At 40.0% G+C, this 19,019-nt stretch overlaps 1 protein-coding gene across 3 annotated transcripts in view; it reads right to left on the bottom strand.

The window, feature by feature from the left end:
• MAPRE2 (microtubule associated protein RP/EB family member 2) overlaps positions 1–19,019 on the bottom strand; it is a 97,674-nt gene that overhangs the window by 10,477 nt on the left and 68,178 nt on the right. For all 3 annotated transcript variants that reach the window (XM_085052801.1, XM_085052799.1, XM_085052800.1), the window contains 3 exons: positions 14,334–14,479; positions 12,168–12,381; positions 1,434–1,573 (listed from right to left, as the gene is read on the bottom strand). In XM_085052801.1, coding sequence (XP_084908927.1) covers positions 1,434–1,573; positions 12,168–12,381; positions 14,334–14,479 — 500 coding nt within the window. The remainder of the gene's footprint in view (positions 1–1,433; positions 1,574–12,167; positions 12,382–14,333; positions 14,480–19,019) is intronic.

The raw sequence follows: 19,019 nt of genomic DNA, 5'->3' as shown, positions 1-19,019 counted from the left end.
TCTCTTTGGTGATGGGGAAAATCATCAGTTTTCCTTCAGGGTTATTTGTATATAAACCTTAAGGTTTTCACACATGGAACGTGCTAGGAATATGTTAGCAGTGGATGTGATAGTGACTGTCTATTTCAGTAAAGATCAAATATTTTTATGTCGCTCAGATGCCAAGCAACTCTTCCTCCTGAAGCAAACACATTCTGACTTCTGAGTACAAATGTCACGGTTTAAGTTGCATTAAGCTGACGTTTGAACTCTGCCCGACATTGATTAAAAAAAAAGATTCCATGAAAAATATATACATCCATTCCTTGTGCAACATTTAAAAACTTTTCTGTTACAGCAACAATCTAGAGCCCATTTGGAAGGCTGGTGGACCCTTTTGTGCTCTCTGGTGCTCAGAATGGTACCCTGAATCTGCAGGATGCTGTGTTTGGGATGTGGCCATCCATCCACCACCTTTCAGTGTATAACTGATCAAGTTGTACAACTGGATCAAACAGTGCCCCAGCAAACTGAAATTTTTGATGTTCAGGTCAATGAAAGTCTGAAACTGAAATGCCGTTATTTGTGGAAAATTATACTTGATCCAGAATAATGACTGCTTCTTGAATGCAGCTGTCAGGCAGCTCAAACCTTTATTTATTAGTTTTTTCCTTTCCATTTTCCCTCACCAAGGACAAATACAGGGATCAAGCCTCATTTATAATAGTGGCATTTACACCATTCTGACAGCACAGTTTTAAGCCAGATGCAGGTATTTATTCCTGTCCAGTGCAGACACTCCTGCAATGTCTAGAAATAAGAGAATGGTGTAAATCTCCAAAGCATAAGCAAAACCAAAGCCCTTACATTCCTAACATTACCGAAATTTTCAACCTTTTTAATTATATTGCATAACATTATTTATAATATAACTAAGTATGCTCAGGAAGGTATATCACATTTTTAAATGAAAACTGTGTGTTAGCTTTTAACACCTTCCTTCTGGAAAGCAGAGCACAATGCTCTAGCCTCAATTTAGCTGCAAATCTCTTAACACCTTGGTATTACAAACAGGCTTGTCTTCTCCACAATGGCACATTAAATCATTTATTTCGAATTCGCAATACGCAAGAGCAAGACGCTATTTGGATTTTTCCTATCCAAGCAAAATAAAAGATACATTTCAATATCTAATAAAATTATCATACTTCAGCAAGACTTACCTGTCACTCCTAAGACCATAATTTAAAAATACTGGTGAACACCAGTCATCTCTGACAGATATTATTTTTTTTACAATAAATCTCTTTATTTTTTTTTTCTTTCCAGCTCAGCTATTTCCACTTTTGTCCCTTCGTAATTCTGGAGAGCATCATTCATCAGAAGACAATATTAGATTTCATGCCTGCCTGTGACAATGAATGCATCCACTTTTGTGCCTTAAGCAAATTTACCTGTTCACTGAGCTGTATGACTTGAGTTTCCAAATCTTTATCTGATTTGGATGCCGAGCTGCTTGGTGCAGCTTTTTTTGCTGAAGATGGGCGAGAAGGTGTTGATCCTGGTTTAGAAGCTGGACTGGATTTAGCAGCACCTGAAAAACACAATAAATAAGTAAACATTAAACAAGATTGATCATAATAAATGCATTCCTATTAACCTGGCACTGAAACACAAGTATTGATTTCACAGTCCTCCATCCTCGTTGCTTACTTCAAGGTGACAGTAGAGGAAGTTCCACTGCTGTTATGCCTTGGGAAAGGAAAAACCACATTTCCTACCAATCTGCATTTACTACTGAGAGTGAGGTAACTCTAAAACCAAAATAAACAACATCAAATCAAGAATATAAAGTTCCCTTAGATCTGACCAGATTTCAGCTTAAAAAAAAATACCCATTACTTAGCATACATAGCAATCCTCAATTTCCCTGGAGAAAGACAGAGCTGAAATAAACTCAGCTAAACTGCCTCTGTGCTTTTCTCACTTTCAAATGTAAACCACCCCTGAGACAAGGGCATTGAAATTTAGACAGAGCAGAATTAAACTCATTGGTGAACTCACAGTTGGCCACAGTGACCAGAAAATCTGTTTCAATCTCCTTAGGTTTTCCTATTTCTTTTTAATTATTTGCACTGCAAATCTGCCAGAATATGGACCAACATCTTCACCAGCAAAAATGGCAAGTAATGAGTGCATACAGATACTCTTTCCACAATGACTTGGGACATATGCCAAGTGCCCAAGCAGAAGAATAGTTGTGTGAAAGGGTTTGCAGTGCCCTCACAGGACCCTCCCAGCCAGCTCCTCACACCTTGCTCTGCCTCTCCATCTTCCATCTCTTGACGCTGGCTGTTTTTTACAGTTGATCACACCATGCACGAGTACCTGGCTCACAGCTCTCCCCCTGCCTCAGCTCCCACAAGCACTGCACTCTGACTCTGCTTTTTCCTTATTCTCTCCAACAAGGAATCAATTTGAGATGCACTGGACAGACGTGGGATACAGAAACTGGTTTGGTTAAGAAGGCAAAACAGAAACCCAGCCTCTCTCCAGCCCATTTGATTTGATTTATTAAGCTGGCATGTGAATCAGATGTCCTGCTCAGCAGCACCCATGTGCATCACTGTTTCCTACAAAAAGCAAAGCACTGTTGTCCAAATGTGCTGACAGGCTCCGTGACATCCTCCACCATCAAATGCTGTTGGCTCTGAAGCCTGGGCCACACAGGAGACAGCCCTAATCCAGCAGGCACCCAGCTCCCAGCTGAGCTCTGAACTTGCAGTTCACCAATTCCAGAGGGATTTTGCCTTGGCTTTCTCAGCAGCCTCCTTCTTCCCACACCTCACCAGCTGCTCCTCCCACAGGATTACTTGATTTATGGCACACTGCTAATTGTTCTAAGTTGTCGTTTCCACAATGTATCCCCAGTGTCAGACAATGCTTTAATAAAGTAAATTGTAAAACCGATTTATTAAAAAAAAGCCATTGCTAGGAAAAAATTGCAAGGAGGCAGGGAGAGGGAGAGACAGCTTGTGGGGCTGTCCATATGACCAGACTGTGGAGCTCACAGAGTCTCTGACCTAGAACTGTGACAGGGGTTCAGTGGAGGAGCTGGAAAGTGATGGGAAAGGAAAGCAGCAATGGGTTATTTAATCAAGCTTAAGCTTTCCTGATTTAGTCACAGGCCTCCCTCTGTAGCAAGCATCTCCTCCCACCCCTACGGATAAATGTATTAACTGGGTCACCTAATGCCAACAGAACACAAACAAACAACTTGATAATTCAGTTAGCATGTGTAAACACTTCTGTGCAGATGGCCATCCTCCTTTTCTGTGCTCTTATTAATATAAGACAGATTAAAAAAAAAAGCATACTGGTGCTTTTGTGTTTTTGTTGTGGTTTTTTCCCCTTTGTTTGGTGTGTTTTGTTTTCATTTTGTTTCTTTTAGAAATTGGTGACTCCAATAGCTTCCATATCTAATTACATACACAAACTCTTCTCTAGCTGATTTCAGATATAGTACACAGGCTTGCTAAAGTTGGGAAAATTGAGTGTTGTGTATATGTCTGAAATGAAACTTTTTTTCATGTCATACTTAGATCAGCAAAGAATAAATAATTTGTGGAAAAACATCAAAAATGCCGAGATCTTTTGATCCTATTTTTCTTTATGAAATTACCTAAACTTTAGCACTCTGCCTTCAAAGTATTCTAGGTTCAGCCCAATTTTGACTAACTAAAAATCAGCTGCTTCAGAGCAGGATTGCTAAAATGTTCTCAAAGCTAGGAAAATAATTTTCATTTGGATTAGCAGATAAATTGAAGAACACTAGTGTCAAAATATGCATGAAGAACACACATGAAATAAAACCACTTTGACTGCAGCATTCCAGCTGGGTCTCAAGTTATTTAATGACCAAAGCATCAACATTTATTTCTTATTGTATTCTACAACTACAAGATGCAGGTTCAGGGTATCAACTGAAAAGTAAATGCTTTAAAGCTGGCAGAAAGAGAGCTAAGGACAGAGCAGGCACAAACATTTGTTCCCCAGGTATTCTCTCTAATTTGCAGCTGAGGTGCCCTCCCAGAGGGTGCTGAGCAAGCCCCATCCCCAGTGCCTGCAGCACCGACACGCAGCATATATTCTGCCCTCCTTTGAAAGCAAAAAAGCCTTTTGAATTTCTACAGCAAAGTGCTACTAAGCTTTATAAAGTCCAGACAAATCAAAAGAAATCGACTTTTGCTCCACTGCTCAGGATCAGCTCTTAAATGAACATGATATTCCAATTTCAGTAACATAGATAAAAAACAGCTAACTAGTTGCTATTAGGTATCAGCGACAGCTGGATAGAACTTAATTGCAACAGAGAATGCTTACGGATTTCTAATTTAAAATTTCCTGGAGGAAAAAAAAAAGCTTTACTGGACATTTATTCTGAGGCATCAGTTTTATAATCAGCTCAGAGGTAAGCCTCCATTCTAGCAGAAGCTTAATTTCATAGAATAATTAAAGGATGGTGGTCGATAGAGTAAAGCAAAGTAGAAACAGCTAGATATCTAAACAGAGATGAAATATCTTGATAGACTTAATGACTTGGTGTTGAGCAATGGTTTGCAGTCAATTAGTGCAATAATGGAACAACTCCTAATGCACTGCTCAGAGGGACTACATAATCCAAGCAGTTTCAATTCTTTCCAACATCCTATCTTCCATGAAAGTATTTATATACAACCTGTATACATATTCTGAGAAAGCACAACATTTTGTACAGATACTTTATGTAAAAAGTAACCAATAATAATCTCTTTTCCCTGATCAGTGAGAGAATTACATTGTAATCAGCACCATAACTGTTTGCCATTATTAATTCCTCTTCCAGCCTTCTGCTGATGTTCCAAAAGAAATGCAGGGCCTTTCCCTGGAAAGAAACAACCCCATACCCCAGAACATGCTGGCAGCCAACAGACTGGAAAGCACTATGACAGAAAAGGATTTGAAAGTCCTGGTGGGCACTCAGTTGAGCACAAGCCAGCAAAGCAGCCTTCCAGCAAGGAAGGCCAGCAGCCTCCTGGGCTGCCTTGGGAAGAGCATTGCCAGCAGGCTGAAGGAGGTGATTCTCCCCCTCTAGTCACCATGGGACAGACATGGATGAACTGGAGAGAGCCCAACAAAGGGCCACAAAGACTAAGGGAATGGAGCACCTCACATTGGAGCAAAGTCAGAAAGCTGGAGAACAGAGGCTTCAGGGGGGATCTTATCTACACCTGAGTAGAAGGTGCAGACATGAAACAGCTCCTTTCACTGGTCCCTGAAGGATGGGAGGCAGTGGGAACAAAATTAAACACAAGAAATTCCTTTTAAATGTAAGAAAAGACTTTTTTCACTCTCAGGGTTATCAAACACTGGAACAAACTGTCCAGAGAGGTTGAAGGATTTCTAACCTTGGAGATACTGAAAACGTGACTGGATATGGTCCTGGGCAACCAGCTCAAGGTGACCCTGCTTTCAGCAGAGCAGTTTGACTGGATGATCTCAGAGGTGTCTTCCCACCTCCACTGTTCTGTGAGAACTTCTGTGACAACATGCTCTGATTTTAGGTCAATGCAGGGTTCCAATTAGAATTTTTTTGTAAACAGTATTGCAGCTGCTTCAATTAGCACCTGGATAATTTTGTACCTGACCACATAACACTAGCAGAGATGAGAAAAGTAAATTCACAGCTGAGAGACAAATTATTCTGTTCTTGTTCTGAATTAAGATGAGCCAGCTCTGAAATGCATTAGAGGTTTCCATCTGTGGTACTCCAGAAACAATTACTAGTCAGTCCACCATAATTAAATGTATCCCACGCAGTTTCAGCTTCACCATTCTTTTTGCTAAATACGTAAGTTCTACAAACAGATGTAAACTTCTGCAATATAAAGCAGTGGATGTTGGCACTGCAAAGGTTTGGGTACAAAAAAGCTAGGCTGCAAATTCCAGTTCTCTTTACATCACAGGCACAGTCTTGCAGACAAGAGACCTACTTAACGTTTAGGGAAAAATCTTCCTTGAAGCTATATGAGTAATTAGTATGCTGCTAAATATTTATGAAAATTTCAGGAAAACACATGCCTGAATACAGTATAGACGTGCATGAGGAGAGTGTGGAGAGCAATGGAAGCCCTGAGCAAGCACAAGACTTGGCTAAGCCCACACAACCACTGCTTCAGCGGAATTTGGGAATCACTTTCAGTCTATTTTAGTCAAATTAAAGGATTTCATAAAATGAATATTCCTGACTCATGCCACAGGAGAAAAACCAAACCCAACAAGAGGCCACAATAATTTCTTCACAAGCTAAAGAAAAACTCTCCACCCACTTAAACCAAGTGAGTGAGAACAGTAGATGAATTAATATTCACATGCTCCTATTGTTGCAGCTACACCAGGACACAAGAAACTGCTCAATTTAGGGATGCCTAATGGAATAAGCGATGACAAATGATGCTTAATGGGAATTAAATTACCTCAGACAAAATCTGACTTGACTTTCAGAATGCCAACACGCTGTGGTGCAGCCATCCTAATTATTTTGTGGTACTACCTCCCCCTAGCTGGCAGAACCCTTCTGTCCCCTCAGCTCCCCAAACCTTCACTGCTGCAGGTCCAGTACAGCCTGGTGAGCTCTACATTCATCCTCCTTGCCAGACAGCTGGCAAAGAGAAGTGTGCACAAGTATGTGAAACCTTCCTAATTTCAACAGAGCTATCCATGTAAGAAAGTCCAATGGAGTCTACTTCTCAAATGAAAAGGTTTTATTGATGGCATGACTCCCACAGTTTGTCTTTAATACAAGATTTGATAGAAGGGAACTAACCAAAGCCTTTCCCCCATCATAAATGATGGGGAAAATTTACTCTAGATTTACTCTTGATTTAAAATAATCAATACTTATTTAAATACTTATTTAAAATAATCAACAACTACTACTTGTTCTTAAATGAAACCTCTATTTCCTCTAGAAACATCTTTAAGTATGCAAACATTTATCTGCAATGGATGAAACCATTCTACACAGGCTTAACAGAAGAGTGCAATTTAAAATTTCAAGTGCTCTTAAAAACCTGCATTTTCTAAAATCTCACTGTCTGCTTAGCTATAAGAAGAAAGAAGTCAAAAAGGAAAATCTGAAAAAAATATGCAAAGAAAAGCATATTGAAAAATGAAAGACTGTGCAAATATTTGAGCAACACAGACACTCAAACCCCACCTACAGTACACTGAAAATCATGATGGCCATTTTCACCACTGCTTTTCCAAACACAATCATCTCTCTTGAAAAAAGGCCCTGGCTCCTGCACTGCAAGCAGCATTGCCTACTGGTCTAAATTCTCGAGCTCAGTGGGTTTTAAAAATTAAATTCTCCTCATGCTGGCAGGGGAGATGTGTCTGTATTACAGCTGAGCCACTTTACCTCCCAGGCCAGCACTGTCACAGCACATGCTGTTCCCATCGGTTAGTACAATTCCTTGGCCTTGGATGAACTAGGGATGAAAACACTTTCAGTTTGTCACCCTGCAGCTTTGCCACCTCCAGCTCTGCCACGTTGTCCCGGAGCACAGCACCACTGCAAGGAGAGATTGCCACTGCCAACACCTACTGCCTGCCACCAGGGAAATGGTAGCAAGTCTTGGCGGAAAGCAAAAAAAGCCAAAACATCAGGAGTTCTCCAGTGTCCCAGGAGTCCTAATAGTATCACTAGCTGCTAAAATAAAGATTGGTTTTGCTGGGTATTTTTATCCCTCAAAATTAATTTGCAGCACATCTGCCACAGCAGGATATACCATTTCCCTACAGAAAATCAGTATTTTGCTTGTGCAATTGGCTTTTCGATGGCACATTATATATAATGCATTCATGCACAAACAGTTCATTCTGCCCTGGTTATTTTCCCTGTCATAGTGTGAGTATTTTTAGCCCTCATGTGATCCTCCAGTATTTTCCAGCTCTGCTTTAGTCATCCTGCTCTCACTGAATATTTCAAACTAAAAAAAAAATCTAGCAGCCTTCAGATCTAAGAACCTCTCACATTTTTAGCTTACATGTAAATAATTAATTTTATTAAGCTGTCTTTTACCCATGTATTTTTGACACCCCACACCCATACACTAAAGAGTGCTCCATGGAGATTTGCTCTGACATACAGGAATACTTACATAATACACTAAGCTAAAATCCTGACAACCTGATCACTATTTTCAATTTTGGTCAGATGAAGCTTTTTCCGCTGTTTCCTGCAGGGAGCATTAGAACTGGCAGAAACAACAGTGCCCTAATATTTTAATCCTGTACCAGAATTTTGACTCTACATCTGTAGGCTGTTTACCACTGCATTAGAGGAGAGCAGAGGCTGTAGGAGATCGAAAGTCAGCTCAGGGCTGGCAGATGGCATTAGATCTAAAAGCAGCTGTGGTGCTGCTGGCAGAGAACCTGCAGTGGTGGTCTGTGCTGCTGGCTCTGCTCCATGAAGGAGGAAAAGACCCTCATTCCCTCACCAGGGAGCTGCATTCACCTGGTGAATACTTGCTGCTCCTACTGTTTCTAGAAGCAGCCTGTTGCACGTTCCCAAACCCATCCACCCACAGGACCACCGTCAGCTCACCACAAATCAGCTCTGTCTGTGCAGCAAGGGACAAGGCAATGTGAGGGTGGCACAGCAGATTAGTTGTAGGGACCTATTTATGCTTCCATTTCCGAGCTGCATTATCCTTGACCTGCGCTGACTCCCCAGTAGGATAGGAACAACTATGGCTGCTGGCCTGCTCACTGATTAACACAAAACCCGGTGCATTTTTAGATTTCTTGAGTTTTGGGTTGTGTTAAAAGCTTTCTTTTTTTTTTTTTTTTCCAAATTAAATAAAGACCACACTCTACATTTATAGAGACACAGGTTAATATCCATTTACAGGTACAGAAAGTAGCTACCTGATACTACGGGTCCTGTCAAACTTTAGTGTCTGATTAAAATAACAAAAATAATTTTAACTCATGCCACTACCATTTTGGATAAGTTTTCAGAGCAGTCTTTAGGGATCTCATCACTTGTTATCTCAAGGACATATATTTTAATCTACCTTGGAAAATACATTGTTAGAGCAGTGTTATAAAGCAATTATGAATAGTTAACAAGCATCTCCTAAATCACTCAAACCCAAAACTCTGTCAAAGGGCAACAGAAGAGTTATTCCATGGAACAACAGGAATCACCTGAAATGCATATGAAACTTCTAGTTGCTAAAGTAAATTATTCCTTTAGAAATGCCTATTTCTGATCAACTTAGAATAGGCATATTTTAAAGTTTGCCAAACCCCCAAATATGAATGAGTACCCATATATCAACTTGCTCCTGACAACATACAACAGATGCATACATTTAGCTATGTCCACTGCATGCTGTTTAAAAACTTTCGGATTACACTGAAAGATCTTCGGGGTTCTTTAGTTTTTCTCACTAGTGCTTCCTTTTGTTTTGCTAATGAACTGACAAGGCAGTGCTAAAACTTCAAAGCTTCAGTGTTAATGTAGAGCAAATCACACAAATTACTAATGGCACCAAGCTGTGCACTGTGGTCACACACTGGAGGGAAGGGATGCCATCCAGAAAGACCTGGACAGGCCTGAGGGATGGGTCTGTGCAAACCTCATGAAGTCCAACATGGCCAAGTGCAAGGTCCTGCACATGGGCTGGGGCAATCCCAAGCACAATACAGGCTGGATGGAGAATGGATTGACAGCAGCCCTGAGGACTTGGGGTGTTGGTTGATGAGAAGCTCAGCCTGCCCTGGTAACGTGCACTTGCAGCCCAGACAGCCAACCATAACCTGGGCTGCATATTATGGTTCCTATAGCAGCTGTAATGAACATGCCTTCACTTACAGCTAAGTGTGCATGTGCACAAGACAGAGGTACAGAAGCATATCTTTCATGGTAATCTCCCAGCTGCCCAGAACTTGCTTCTGCATCATCCCAGTTTACTCCCAAACAGCAAGAGATGAGGCACACACAAGTTTGCAGATGCATACAGAACTCCTCCCAGAGCATCAGTAAAGGCTCCCATTCCTTCCAACATGCAGGGGCTGGGAAGGCACAGGACATGCTCTTCATACAACCAAACAATACAACACGACATCACTGCATTATCCTCCATATCAGCTGGCTGGTTGCACTCCAGTAGCTATTCAATTTCTGTAGGATTGTCACCTCCACAGCTTTCATTTGGATGACATATTTGTGACTTTGGTAAAAAACAGACCATCTCTAAGAAGATTTAACAAGCATGGTAAGGTCTGTGTTTAATAAAACTGTCTTTTCCAATTTCTGAATTGGACAACATCTTGACATTAGCACTTGGGTTTTCTGTTTCCAAAGGCAGTGCAAGCCATCATATGGGAAATCAGAGCATGCCAGGCCCTGAAATTCAGAAGTTCAGGCACAAGACGGTGCAAAACAAAGATGTTAACAAGCTTTAGAACCTCAGAGTAGCACTGGCCTGCTATTAGGTGCCCCATTTCCTGGAAGCACTAATGAGCTGAAGGCAGCTGGCCAAGTATGCCCCATGCTGACGTCAGAAGTGACCAGAGCAGAACACTGAAATCTGGGTATGATTCCAGAGCATAAGGCAGCCTAAAAGTGAGGGTGCTTCACACCTCCCCCTTTCCTTTGCCAGTACTAGTGCATATCTGAGCCCATGAGAGGACAGGTGACGGATTTAAAATCAACTAAATATTAATCCTTATTTGAGGAATGGGTTTGCATAAACCCAGGACAAACCAATAAAGGAATTAAGTGTGTGTGTATGTGCATTTCTGCATGCACCAACCTGTGTGCACATAGACAATCAATCCCAGTAACACCTTTTTAGTGATTCTTTTTTTCTTAAATGTTAGCTGTTCTCCTTTTCCCTTAATTCTCAGTTAACAAAAATGACATCTGTTTAGTGACTAGTCCTACCCATAGTACATAAACACCAAAGATCAGGCTTAGTCCTTTGGCCTGCTCCAGAAATACTGTTGTGGTTTAACTCCAGCAGGCAGCTGAGCCCCTACAGCTGATTGCCCACTGTCCCCTGTAGTGTCCTCATAAGGACCAAAGTGAAAAAATTCATGGGTTGAGATAAAGACAGTTTAATAGGTAAAATCAAAGCCACACAAACAATTCATGCACCACTTCCCATGGGCAGGCAGGAATTAACCCATCTCCAGGAAAGCCACATTCCATCACCCATAACAGTGATTTGGCAAGACAAATGCTGTAACTCTGAACATCCCTCCCCACCCTTCTCCTTCTTCCCTCAGTTTTTCTTGCTGAGCACAATGCCATGTGCTATGGATTATCTGTTCAGTCTGTTGAGGTCAGCTGTCCTGGCTGTGTCCCTCCAAATTTGGGCACCCCCAGCCTGCTTGCAGGCAAGGCAACTTGAGAAACTGAAAAGGCCTTAACTGTGTGTAAGCACTGATCTGCAGTAATTTAAACATCCATGTCTTATCAACACTGTTTTGGTTTTAAATCAAAAATTTAGTGCCATACAAACTCCTCTGAAGTGTTCTCTCTCTCCTAGCAAAACCCAGTGTAAGGACAAAATAAAAAATAACAAGACTGAGGTAACTTAGAGAAAGAGCAATAGCTATATGTTGTTCAGTTAGGACTAGCATACCCAAACAATAACACGCATAAAACCAAAAATAAATTAATTCTTTTCCCTTCTGGTCAGTCCTTAAGATTTGGAAACATTTTACTCACTACAAAAATTTAAAAATAACTCAGCCTGTGTGAGCATTTTCATTTAAAGATGGAGGTGTGAGAGAGGAACACACTCCATTTAATGCTCTTGAATACACTAGCACATACCACATTTAGCAGCAAGATGGTTAAATGCCTTTGTCTCCACCATCAGACATTACCAGAGTCCACATTATTTACATGGAGGGGTTCAGAGGAGGAGACCCTATGTTCAGTAGGGGCCAAACTAGAGCACACAAGAAGTTAACTTGCTGCTGCCTCAAGATGCAAAGCCTACAGCAAGGTAAAAAGAATGGCCCAAACAGAAGGAAATAATTTTAAACTAGTATTTACGTAAAGTGGATCACAGTTTACAATTGTCTTCAGAGACAGAAACGGAATTCTTTAAGATGCAAAATACCTGCAGTTGGAGAGTTTGCATGGTGAGACTTTTTGGGCAGGTTAAAGATCTGTTCACCGGGATCTGGTGGAGGAAGAGCGTCTTGGCCTTGTCGAGCTTCCACAGGATCATATTCCTTCCCATCATAGTTAGCATCAAAGAACTTCTTAAACCACTGAATGAAATCTAAGTTGTCTTGGAAGCGCCCTTTGACGAGTTTTTCCACAGGAATTACCTAGAAGGTAGAAATTAATATCCAGTATTATGTCACTGCCATTTTAAAATATAAAAATTATATATACACACTTATTTGAAAAAAATCTACTAACTGCATCAACAAATAATCCTTTGCCATTGTTGTGCTCCTGAAAGAAAGGGTCAATTTTTTTAAGAGCAACTGCTCTTAAAAAATGAAAACAAAACAAAACCCAATGAGACCCAGCCCTTGAAGTAGCAATACTGTAGGTGTATGTAAGCCTTCAAAGCTGCTGTTCCACAGAGGTACTCCCTTCCAATTGCAGTGACACCCATGATGAATGACACTGTTCTGGGACTAACAGTATATTCAGCCAACTAGGGATTTCTGCTTTTAATGGACATGGTACAGTTTGACATACTACAAATGAACAATTCTTCAAAAAATCCTGACAGAAGTTTCTTGCTCTCTGTCCTACTATTTGAACTGCAAAACACAGCAGCTTTTCCAAGATATGCTAAAGTTCAAACCAACCTACATTTTGGTAGCACATGGTCATCATATGAACCAACCCTGAGGTTTCAACCTTGTAATTTTTTTCTGTTCCACATATAGCTATACATAGAACAGTTTGTGGACATGCAGAAGTTGAGTTAAATGCCTACGAAGTTCTAGTAAAACAAAGAAAGGCTATGAGGATATTTCCATATTGATATCTTGGAAATTTTTCACAGACATGAAACCCCCAAAAGGTGTCTTCACACCAAAATTACAGTACTCAAGGTTCCCAGACACTGTGGGCAGACAGGGACTACAACTGCACAAGAGCTGCCCTGCTTTGCTTAATTCATGCAGCTGATTAAAGAGCCAAGTGGACCTTAATGCCTCTTGAATGCATTGGATTTTCAGCTGGAAAAAGGTACCTCAACCACTGCAATTTTCATTTCTTTTTCAAGATTAAGCTAACTGTACAGCATTTTATAAAACTATGATGTTTCTACAAGAATCAACACTGCATTTTGCATGACTTTTCAGGTTGTTTAATTTGTACTTAAACTTCACATTGAAAAGGTATGGTAAATTTGCTCCATATAGGAAAATTGACAATGTTCACTGCATTAGTCTTTCCAATGTTTCAGTAGCAAATCACACTGTAAATAGAAGTATCTGTAACACTTCATAAAACAATGAGGGTTTTCCAGTGCTTCATAGAAGTCTATAGGGACTCTCTATTGTAACTGTTTAAATTTCAGAATAAGGCAACAATAAAAGCCAGGGCAGAGCCTTATAAGGTTATACAGGTAGTGCTTCAGTGTAAAATTATAAGCATGACAGCACAACTTCCATTACTCTTTTTTATCAACACAGTAATTTATATTGGTGAATCTGTCAAAGTTTCACATTCAAGCATTCAACTTTATGGCTGAACAAGCATTTTCTCAGAGACTTCCATTCTTAAACTTACAATATTACATGTGCTTCCCAATCTATAAAACCACTGGGTAAATTATTCCAGCCTTTGCATCATTTAAATTCCTTAAACTCTGCTTTGGACAAAAAAACATGGAATACTTATAACAGCATATTTTTAAGTTGTTTCTTTGGAAATTCAGGTCACCAATAATTTTACTTATCTAAAAATTAAGATTCACTGATGACAAGGAATTTCCAACACATAGTGTTTTATCAAAGAATCTCTGATATTAATACATAATGAGTTAAAAGGCACAATTCCTCAGCAGACATTTGGACTCAATTTTCAGTTTGTACCTAAATGGAACCAAACTTCCTTCACACCCAAATACCCTTTTCAGATGATGAAAGGTCAATAACGTCTTCATACACTACTTGCAATTCCAGTACTCCATCCAAAAGTTGAAAAAGGGGATTTTCAAGTATTTTGAAGTTTGTTTCCCCTATTTATTAATTTTACACAATTTATACAACTTCCGAAATGTGTAGTGATCAAAACACAAATACAGAATGCCTACCTTATCCACATTCATTCTTTTAAATGACGCCTGCAGAAGTTTGAAGTTGTGAATGTACTCATGCTCCAGCTTTGCTTGAAACTTTACTTTCTTCAAGCTAATGCACCCTGGGAACAACATGTCCATGAACTGGCAGTAAGCTGCTCCTATAACAAGAGAATGCATTCACATTAATCCAGATGCACCCAGCGAAGACCAAATGGTGTTTAATGTCATTAGCAGAAAGCATGAGCAGAAAGCAACAGTGCTGAATAAGTCCCTGCTGTAATTCAGCCTAACACTATGCACCCAAGATCTGCTTATCTAATGTACACTGAGCAGTGACACACTCAAGTGGTTCTTTTTCACTCCATCTGGATGCACAATGCAGATTGTGCAGCATCTGAGGAATTGCCATGACTCATGCAAAGTGAAATGGATGTTCTTGGAGTCCCTATACATTGTAGGACTGTCCATACAACGAGAAGACAACAGTGAAAATGAAAATCTCTTAATAAGCTTCCTCAATCCCCACAGTGCCCTGAATTCAAATAAGCCAGGATCATCTTTCTTTTGGCCCTTGTAGCCAAATACCAAACAAGTCCAAGGCAATCATTTAAGATGATATCAAACCATGGTTTAAAATAAAATTAATAGCAAAGCTCCAGCTTGTTAAAACATACTAATCAGTTCCCACCCCTCTACAATGAACATCCTTACTGGTTTTCATCTCCTGAAGAAAGCATTTAAATAAGCAGACTTTAGTGTAGACCCATAGCTTTTGAAGCTGGGCTGCCAGCTTTAGTTCTCACTCAAAACAGGTTCCCAAGTTCAACTTTCAGAGCTCTCTGAACTTACACAGAGGGTAGGGGTGTGTGTGTATAACTAATCCAGCACAAAGGAGGAAGTATATGGAAAAATTTCTAACCAGCATTCTGAGGATGGCTAATAGAGAGAGCATTTCTTGTGTGCAGGGAGCTTCCTCCTACAGCATCATGCCACTGTCATTTGCAAAGCCTTTACTGTTGATGCACTCTAGTGTTTAGAAATCAAGGATGAAAATGTTTGAGGAAATCAGAGGAAAAGCAATTTTCTTTCTTCTTTAGAACAGTTTTCTACAAAATGCTTTATACTTGGCAAAGATTCAGTGAGGTCCGCAGAGGGCTGCAGAGGGTGCAGCCTCTATTCTTGAGCATCAGGGCAGGGAAGGGATTGCCCGATTATCCCTGATAAGCTGAATTCCACTCCCACAAAAAGGACTTGTGCTTTTAGCACAGATCTGTTTTGACAAAGAAATGTCCAGATCTCACCTAACAGTTCAGCCCAGCATCAACAATGATTTTTATCAAAAATATTTCTGAGTGCTCACACAGAAACCAAATTACAAAGCAGACACCTGGCCTGCCCAGTTTTACAGGAGAGTCAGCAATAACTTGAACTTTAAGTCATTTTACTCCATGGATATGCACATGTTTTGACAGGACCAACTTTATGCATGAGATAATTCTCATTCTTTGTATCCAGCCAGCCATCGTATGAAGAGTTACAAACATCATAACTTCCCAAAGACAAGAGGAGTTTAAGAGTAGGATCCAAAAATGTTCACTAGAATACCAACACAAATTTTGCTAAGGGGCTTACCAAGATCAAGCTTTAGCACTGGAAACCACTGCCATTTAAAAAAAGAATCTGCTCACGTTGCCCTGCTTTGTGGGGAAAATAGCTATTAAAAAATCTCATTTTTCAAGGACACCTTGTGCTTAGCTGTTTGCAATAGTCTTGGTATGATTAGAAATCAAAGTAAAATATTCCCTAAAGGAAAAGGAGCCTTCTGGCAAGTTTACAAGCATCAGATGACAAATTTGCATCTTCTTCCAGAAAACTATAAAAATACAATTATTTATTCAAAACTCATCCTTGGCAAGAGAACTTGTAAATATATGGCAATGGAAAAATTACATTACAGTTAAAAGCATGGATATATAGATAATGCATAGCTTGAGTACACTTATTATTATTTAATTTAATGCAAAAGGATTATTATGCAATCATTTAATGTTATAAATTGAATTTGTTCCTAACTCTGTCCTTTCATCCTCCCCATACCCCAGTTATAAGCTTTACTCTGATAGCTAAGTAATTGCCTGGAGGCCCTAAAAATGCACAGCACAACCTTTCATCTAGATCCTTTTAGAAAACTAGAAGCCCAAAGTGTTCACATGAGATTTTTCTCCTTCTGCTGGTAATGCAAATTCCTTCTGCATGCCTTTAGATAGTCTCTCTCTCTAGTTACGGTATTTCCTTGTGTTTTCTCCCCATCCTGCTGGCAGCTGTTTCTGTGCCTCTGCCAGCCAGGAGGTGGTCCTGGGTCTGCACAGCACTCGAGGGCAGAAAACACTGGACTGCATCCACATGGCAGCTCAGACCTGTTCTCTGACACAACACTGGAGTGGCTGCTGGGCTGTTTCCCCAACAGGAGGATTTTATTACACTGGCAAACACAGTTCATTAAAATACTCCTTCCTGAAGGACAGAGGCAACACACAAACATGGACTGAACTAAATACTGAACTACAAAGAGAGGCAATTCTTCCTGACCCCAAAAAAACCCAGAGACCTGCCTAGCACAGCAACAGGAGAAAGTAAAAATATCATTACAGTCAACTGAGACTACCTGATTTTGGACATCGAGGTTATGTATGTATTTAATATTATATAGGTGTTTATTTATAATTTAAAAATTTACCCCCTAAAGCTTGTAGCTGTCAGATTACATTTAAATGGGAAATGCTAGTGCAACAGAATGGGGACACTGCTGTCTACACTGCCCATGGCTGAGACTTCCTGGAGGCAGCAGAAAGAGAAGCCCTGCGTAAGTGATGTGAGACTGCAATGCCTTTACCTTATAACCACAGCATATACATGTGGTCTTCTGCATATAGGTCAGGACTTTAGGCCTATCCAATTTATTATAAAACTAATGTCTCAATGCAGGTGCATGAGAAAGCAATCTTGTTAATGGAATAGAAAGAAAAACAATACAGATAAAGACATTATGACTTGTGACATAAGTCTTGCATAATTTACACAATCAAAGGAATTTTTATGCTAGCGTATTTTATTCAGTATTTAAAAAATTCCCTATGTTTTCTGGGAAAAAATGTTAACAACTCCTCCCTCCCCCCAAAACCCAACCAAAAAACTCCCAAATCTAAATCTTATCAAGTATGTGCAGAGAAGTCAAAAACACACCACCAGAATGGCTCTCACAACAAATCTATCTCTCAGACCAAAAAAACTTTTATATGCCTAAACATGCACATACACACACACAAAAAGAAATAATTTGACATCTACTCAAATGAAAGATGAAAAGTACAGCTGGTGGCACTGCAGAAGAGGGATCAATGTTAAAAACCTCTAATCCTTTTTTAGCTAACAAGCAATTTAGAAGCACTGGCTAAAAGTACTTTTTTGATCTAGAATATTGATGCAGCCATTAGTTACAGAAGATATTCACAGGCCAGACTCAGAAACAAGCCTGCAAACACGGCTGTGCTGAAATCACCCCCAGCAGTTGCTATTTTTAGCTCCATTAGTGAGCAGAAAGAGCCCAGCAGCATCACAGCTTTGCAGGTGTTTCCTGGGCATCCCAGGCTTGGGGCAGAGCAGGCAGCAATCAGAGGAAGGGTATTACATCCACCAGGCTGAGCAGGCAGCTGCCACAGGAGGGGAAGGGATGCCGGGGCAGAATTCAGATACAAAAGAACAAACTCAGAATTGAAAATATGGTTAGTTAAAGCTATTAAAATCCAAGAATTTTGCCACATGCAGTGGTAAAGCTGAAAATTAGCACCAAGTCTAGAAAAGCTCAATATCTTACAGCATTTTCAGAGGTGTAGATAATTTTTGAGTAGCCCCTTGCAGTAAGCAATGCTGAACTAATTTTAGCTTTTGTCCTGTATGTCTTCTTCCCTGCTTCTGAGTTTGTTTCCCAGACTGTCCATGCTGACTTCATTTGCTCTGAAGCATATGCACTCTGCATCATTAGAGATTTTCAGTTTTTCTCCTCTCCTTCACCATCTGGATGCTCATGAATCCACAAATGCAAAGAAGTATTTTCTGGATTATCAAAAATACTTCCGCTTCTGACTATTTAAATCAAAAGGAAATTAAAGGAGGTAACAATGAAGACAAGAGAATCCTGTTTGCAACAAGTTTTTACCACTCAGTAAACTTTCTGGATTTCAGATTAGAGATCTGAAACCAAGATTAGACCCTTGGTTTTCTTTAGCATTGATGTTTATATATTTATAGATTAAAAGGAAAACATTATTTGCAAACTAACTGCTTTTAATATACTATAGTTAGAATTTATTATGCTAATAAAATATTTAACAGAAACACTATAATGTAAGCTCAGGTACTGCCAATATGTGTGTGCCCTATACAAATTAGGTCAATCCTTCACATCTAATGTCAAAAGACTGTCTCTTGCTGTTCCTCCCTTAATCCCTGCAGTGTGTGAGCAAGATCCCAGAAAACCATATGAAACCACATAAAGCAAACATGGAAAATGAAGAGCCCATGAAAAGACAGGGCCCTGCTAGGGCACGGGTGGGGCTGATTTCTTTTAATTCTGATACCCAAACCACAGAAAATAGAGCTAAGGTCTATACTAGAAATTTGGTATACATGCTTAGTATG

The sequence above is a fragment of the Lichenostomus cassidix genome, chromosome 2 (genome assembly GCF_008360975.1).
Source record: "Lichenostomus cassidix isolate B80296 chromosome 2, HeHo_3.0, whole genome shotgun sequence".
Lineage (NCBI taxonomy): Eukaryota > Metazoa > Chordata > Aves > Passeriformes > Meliphagidae > Lichenostomus > Lichenostomus cassidix.
The sequence above is the reverse complement of the archived record's forward strand: the minus strand, read 5'-3'. Positions and strand labels throughout refer to the sequence as shown.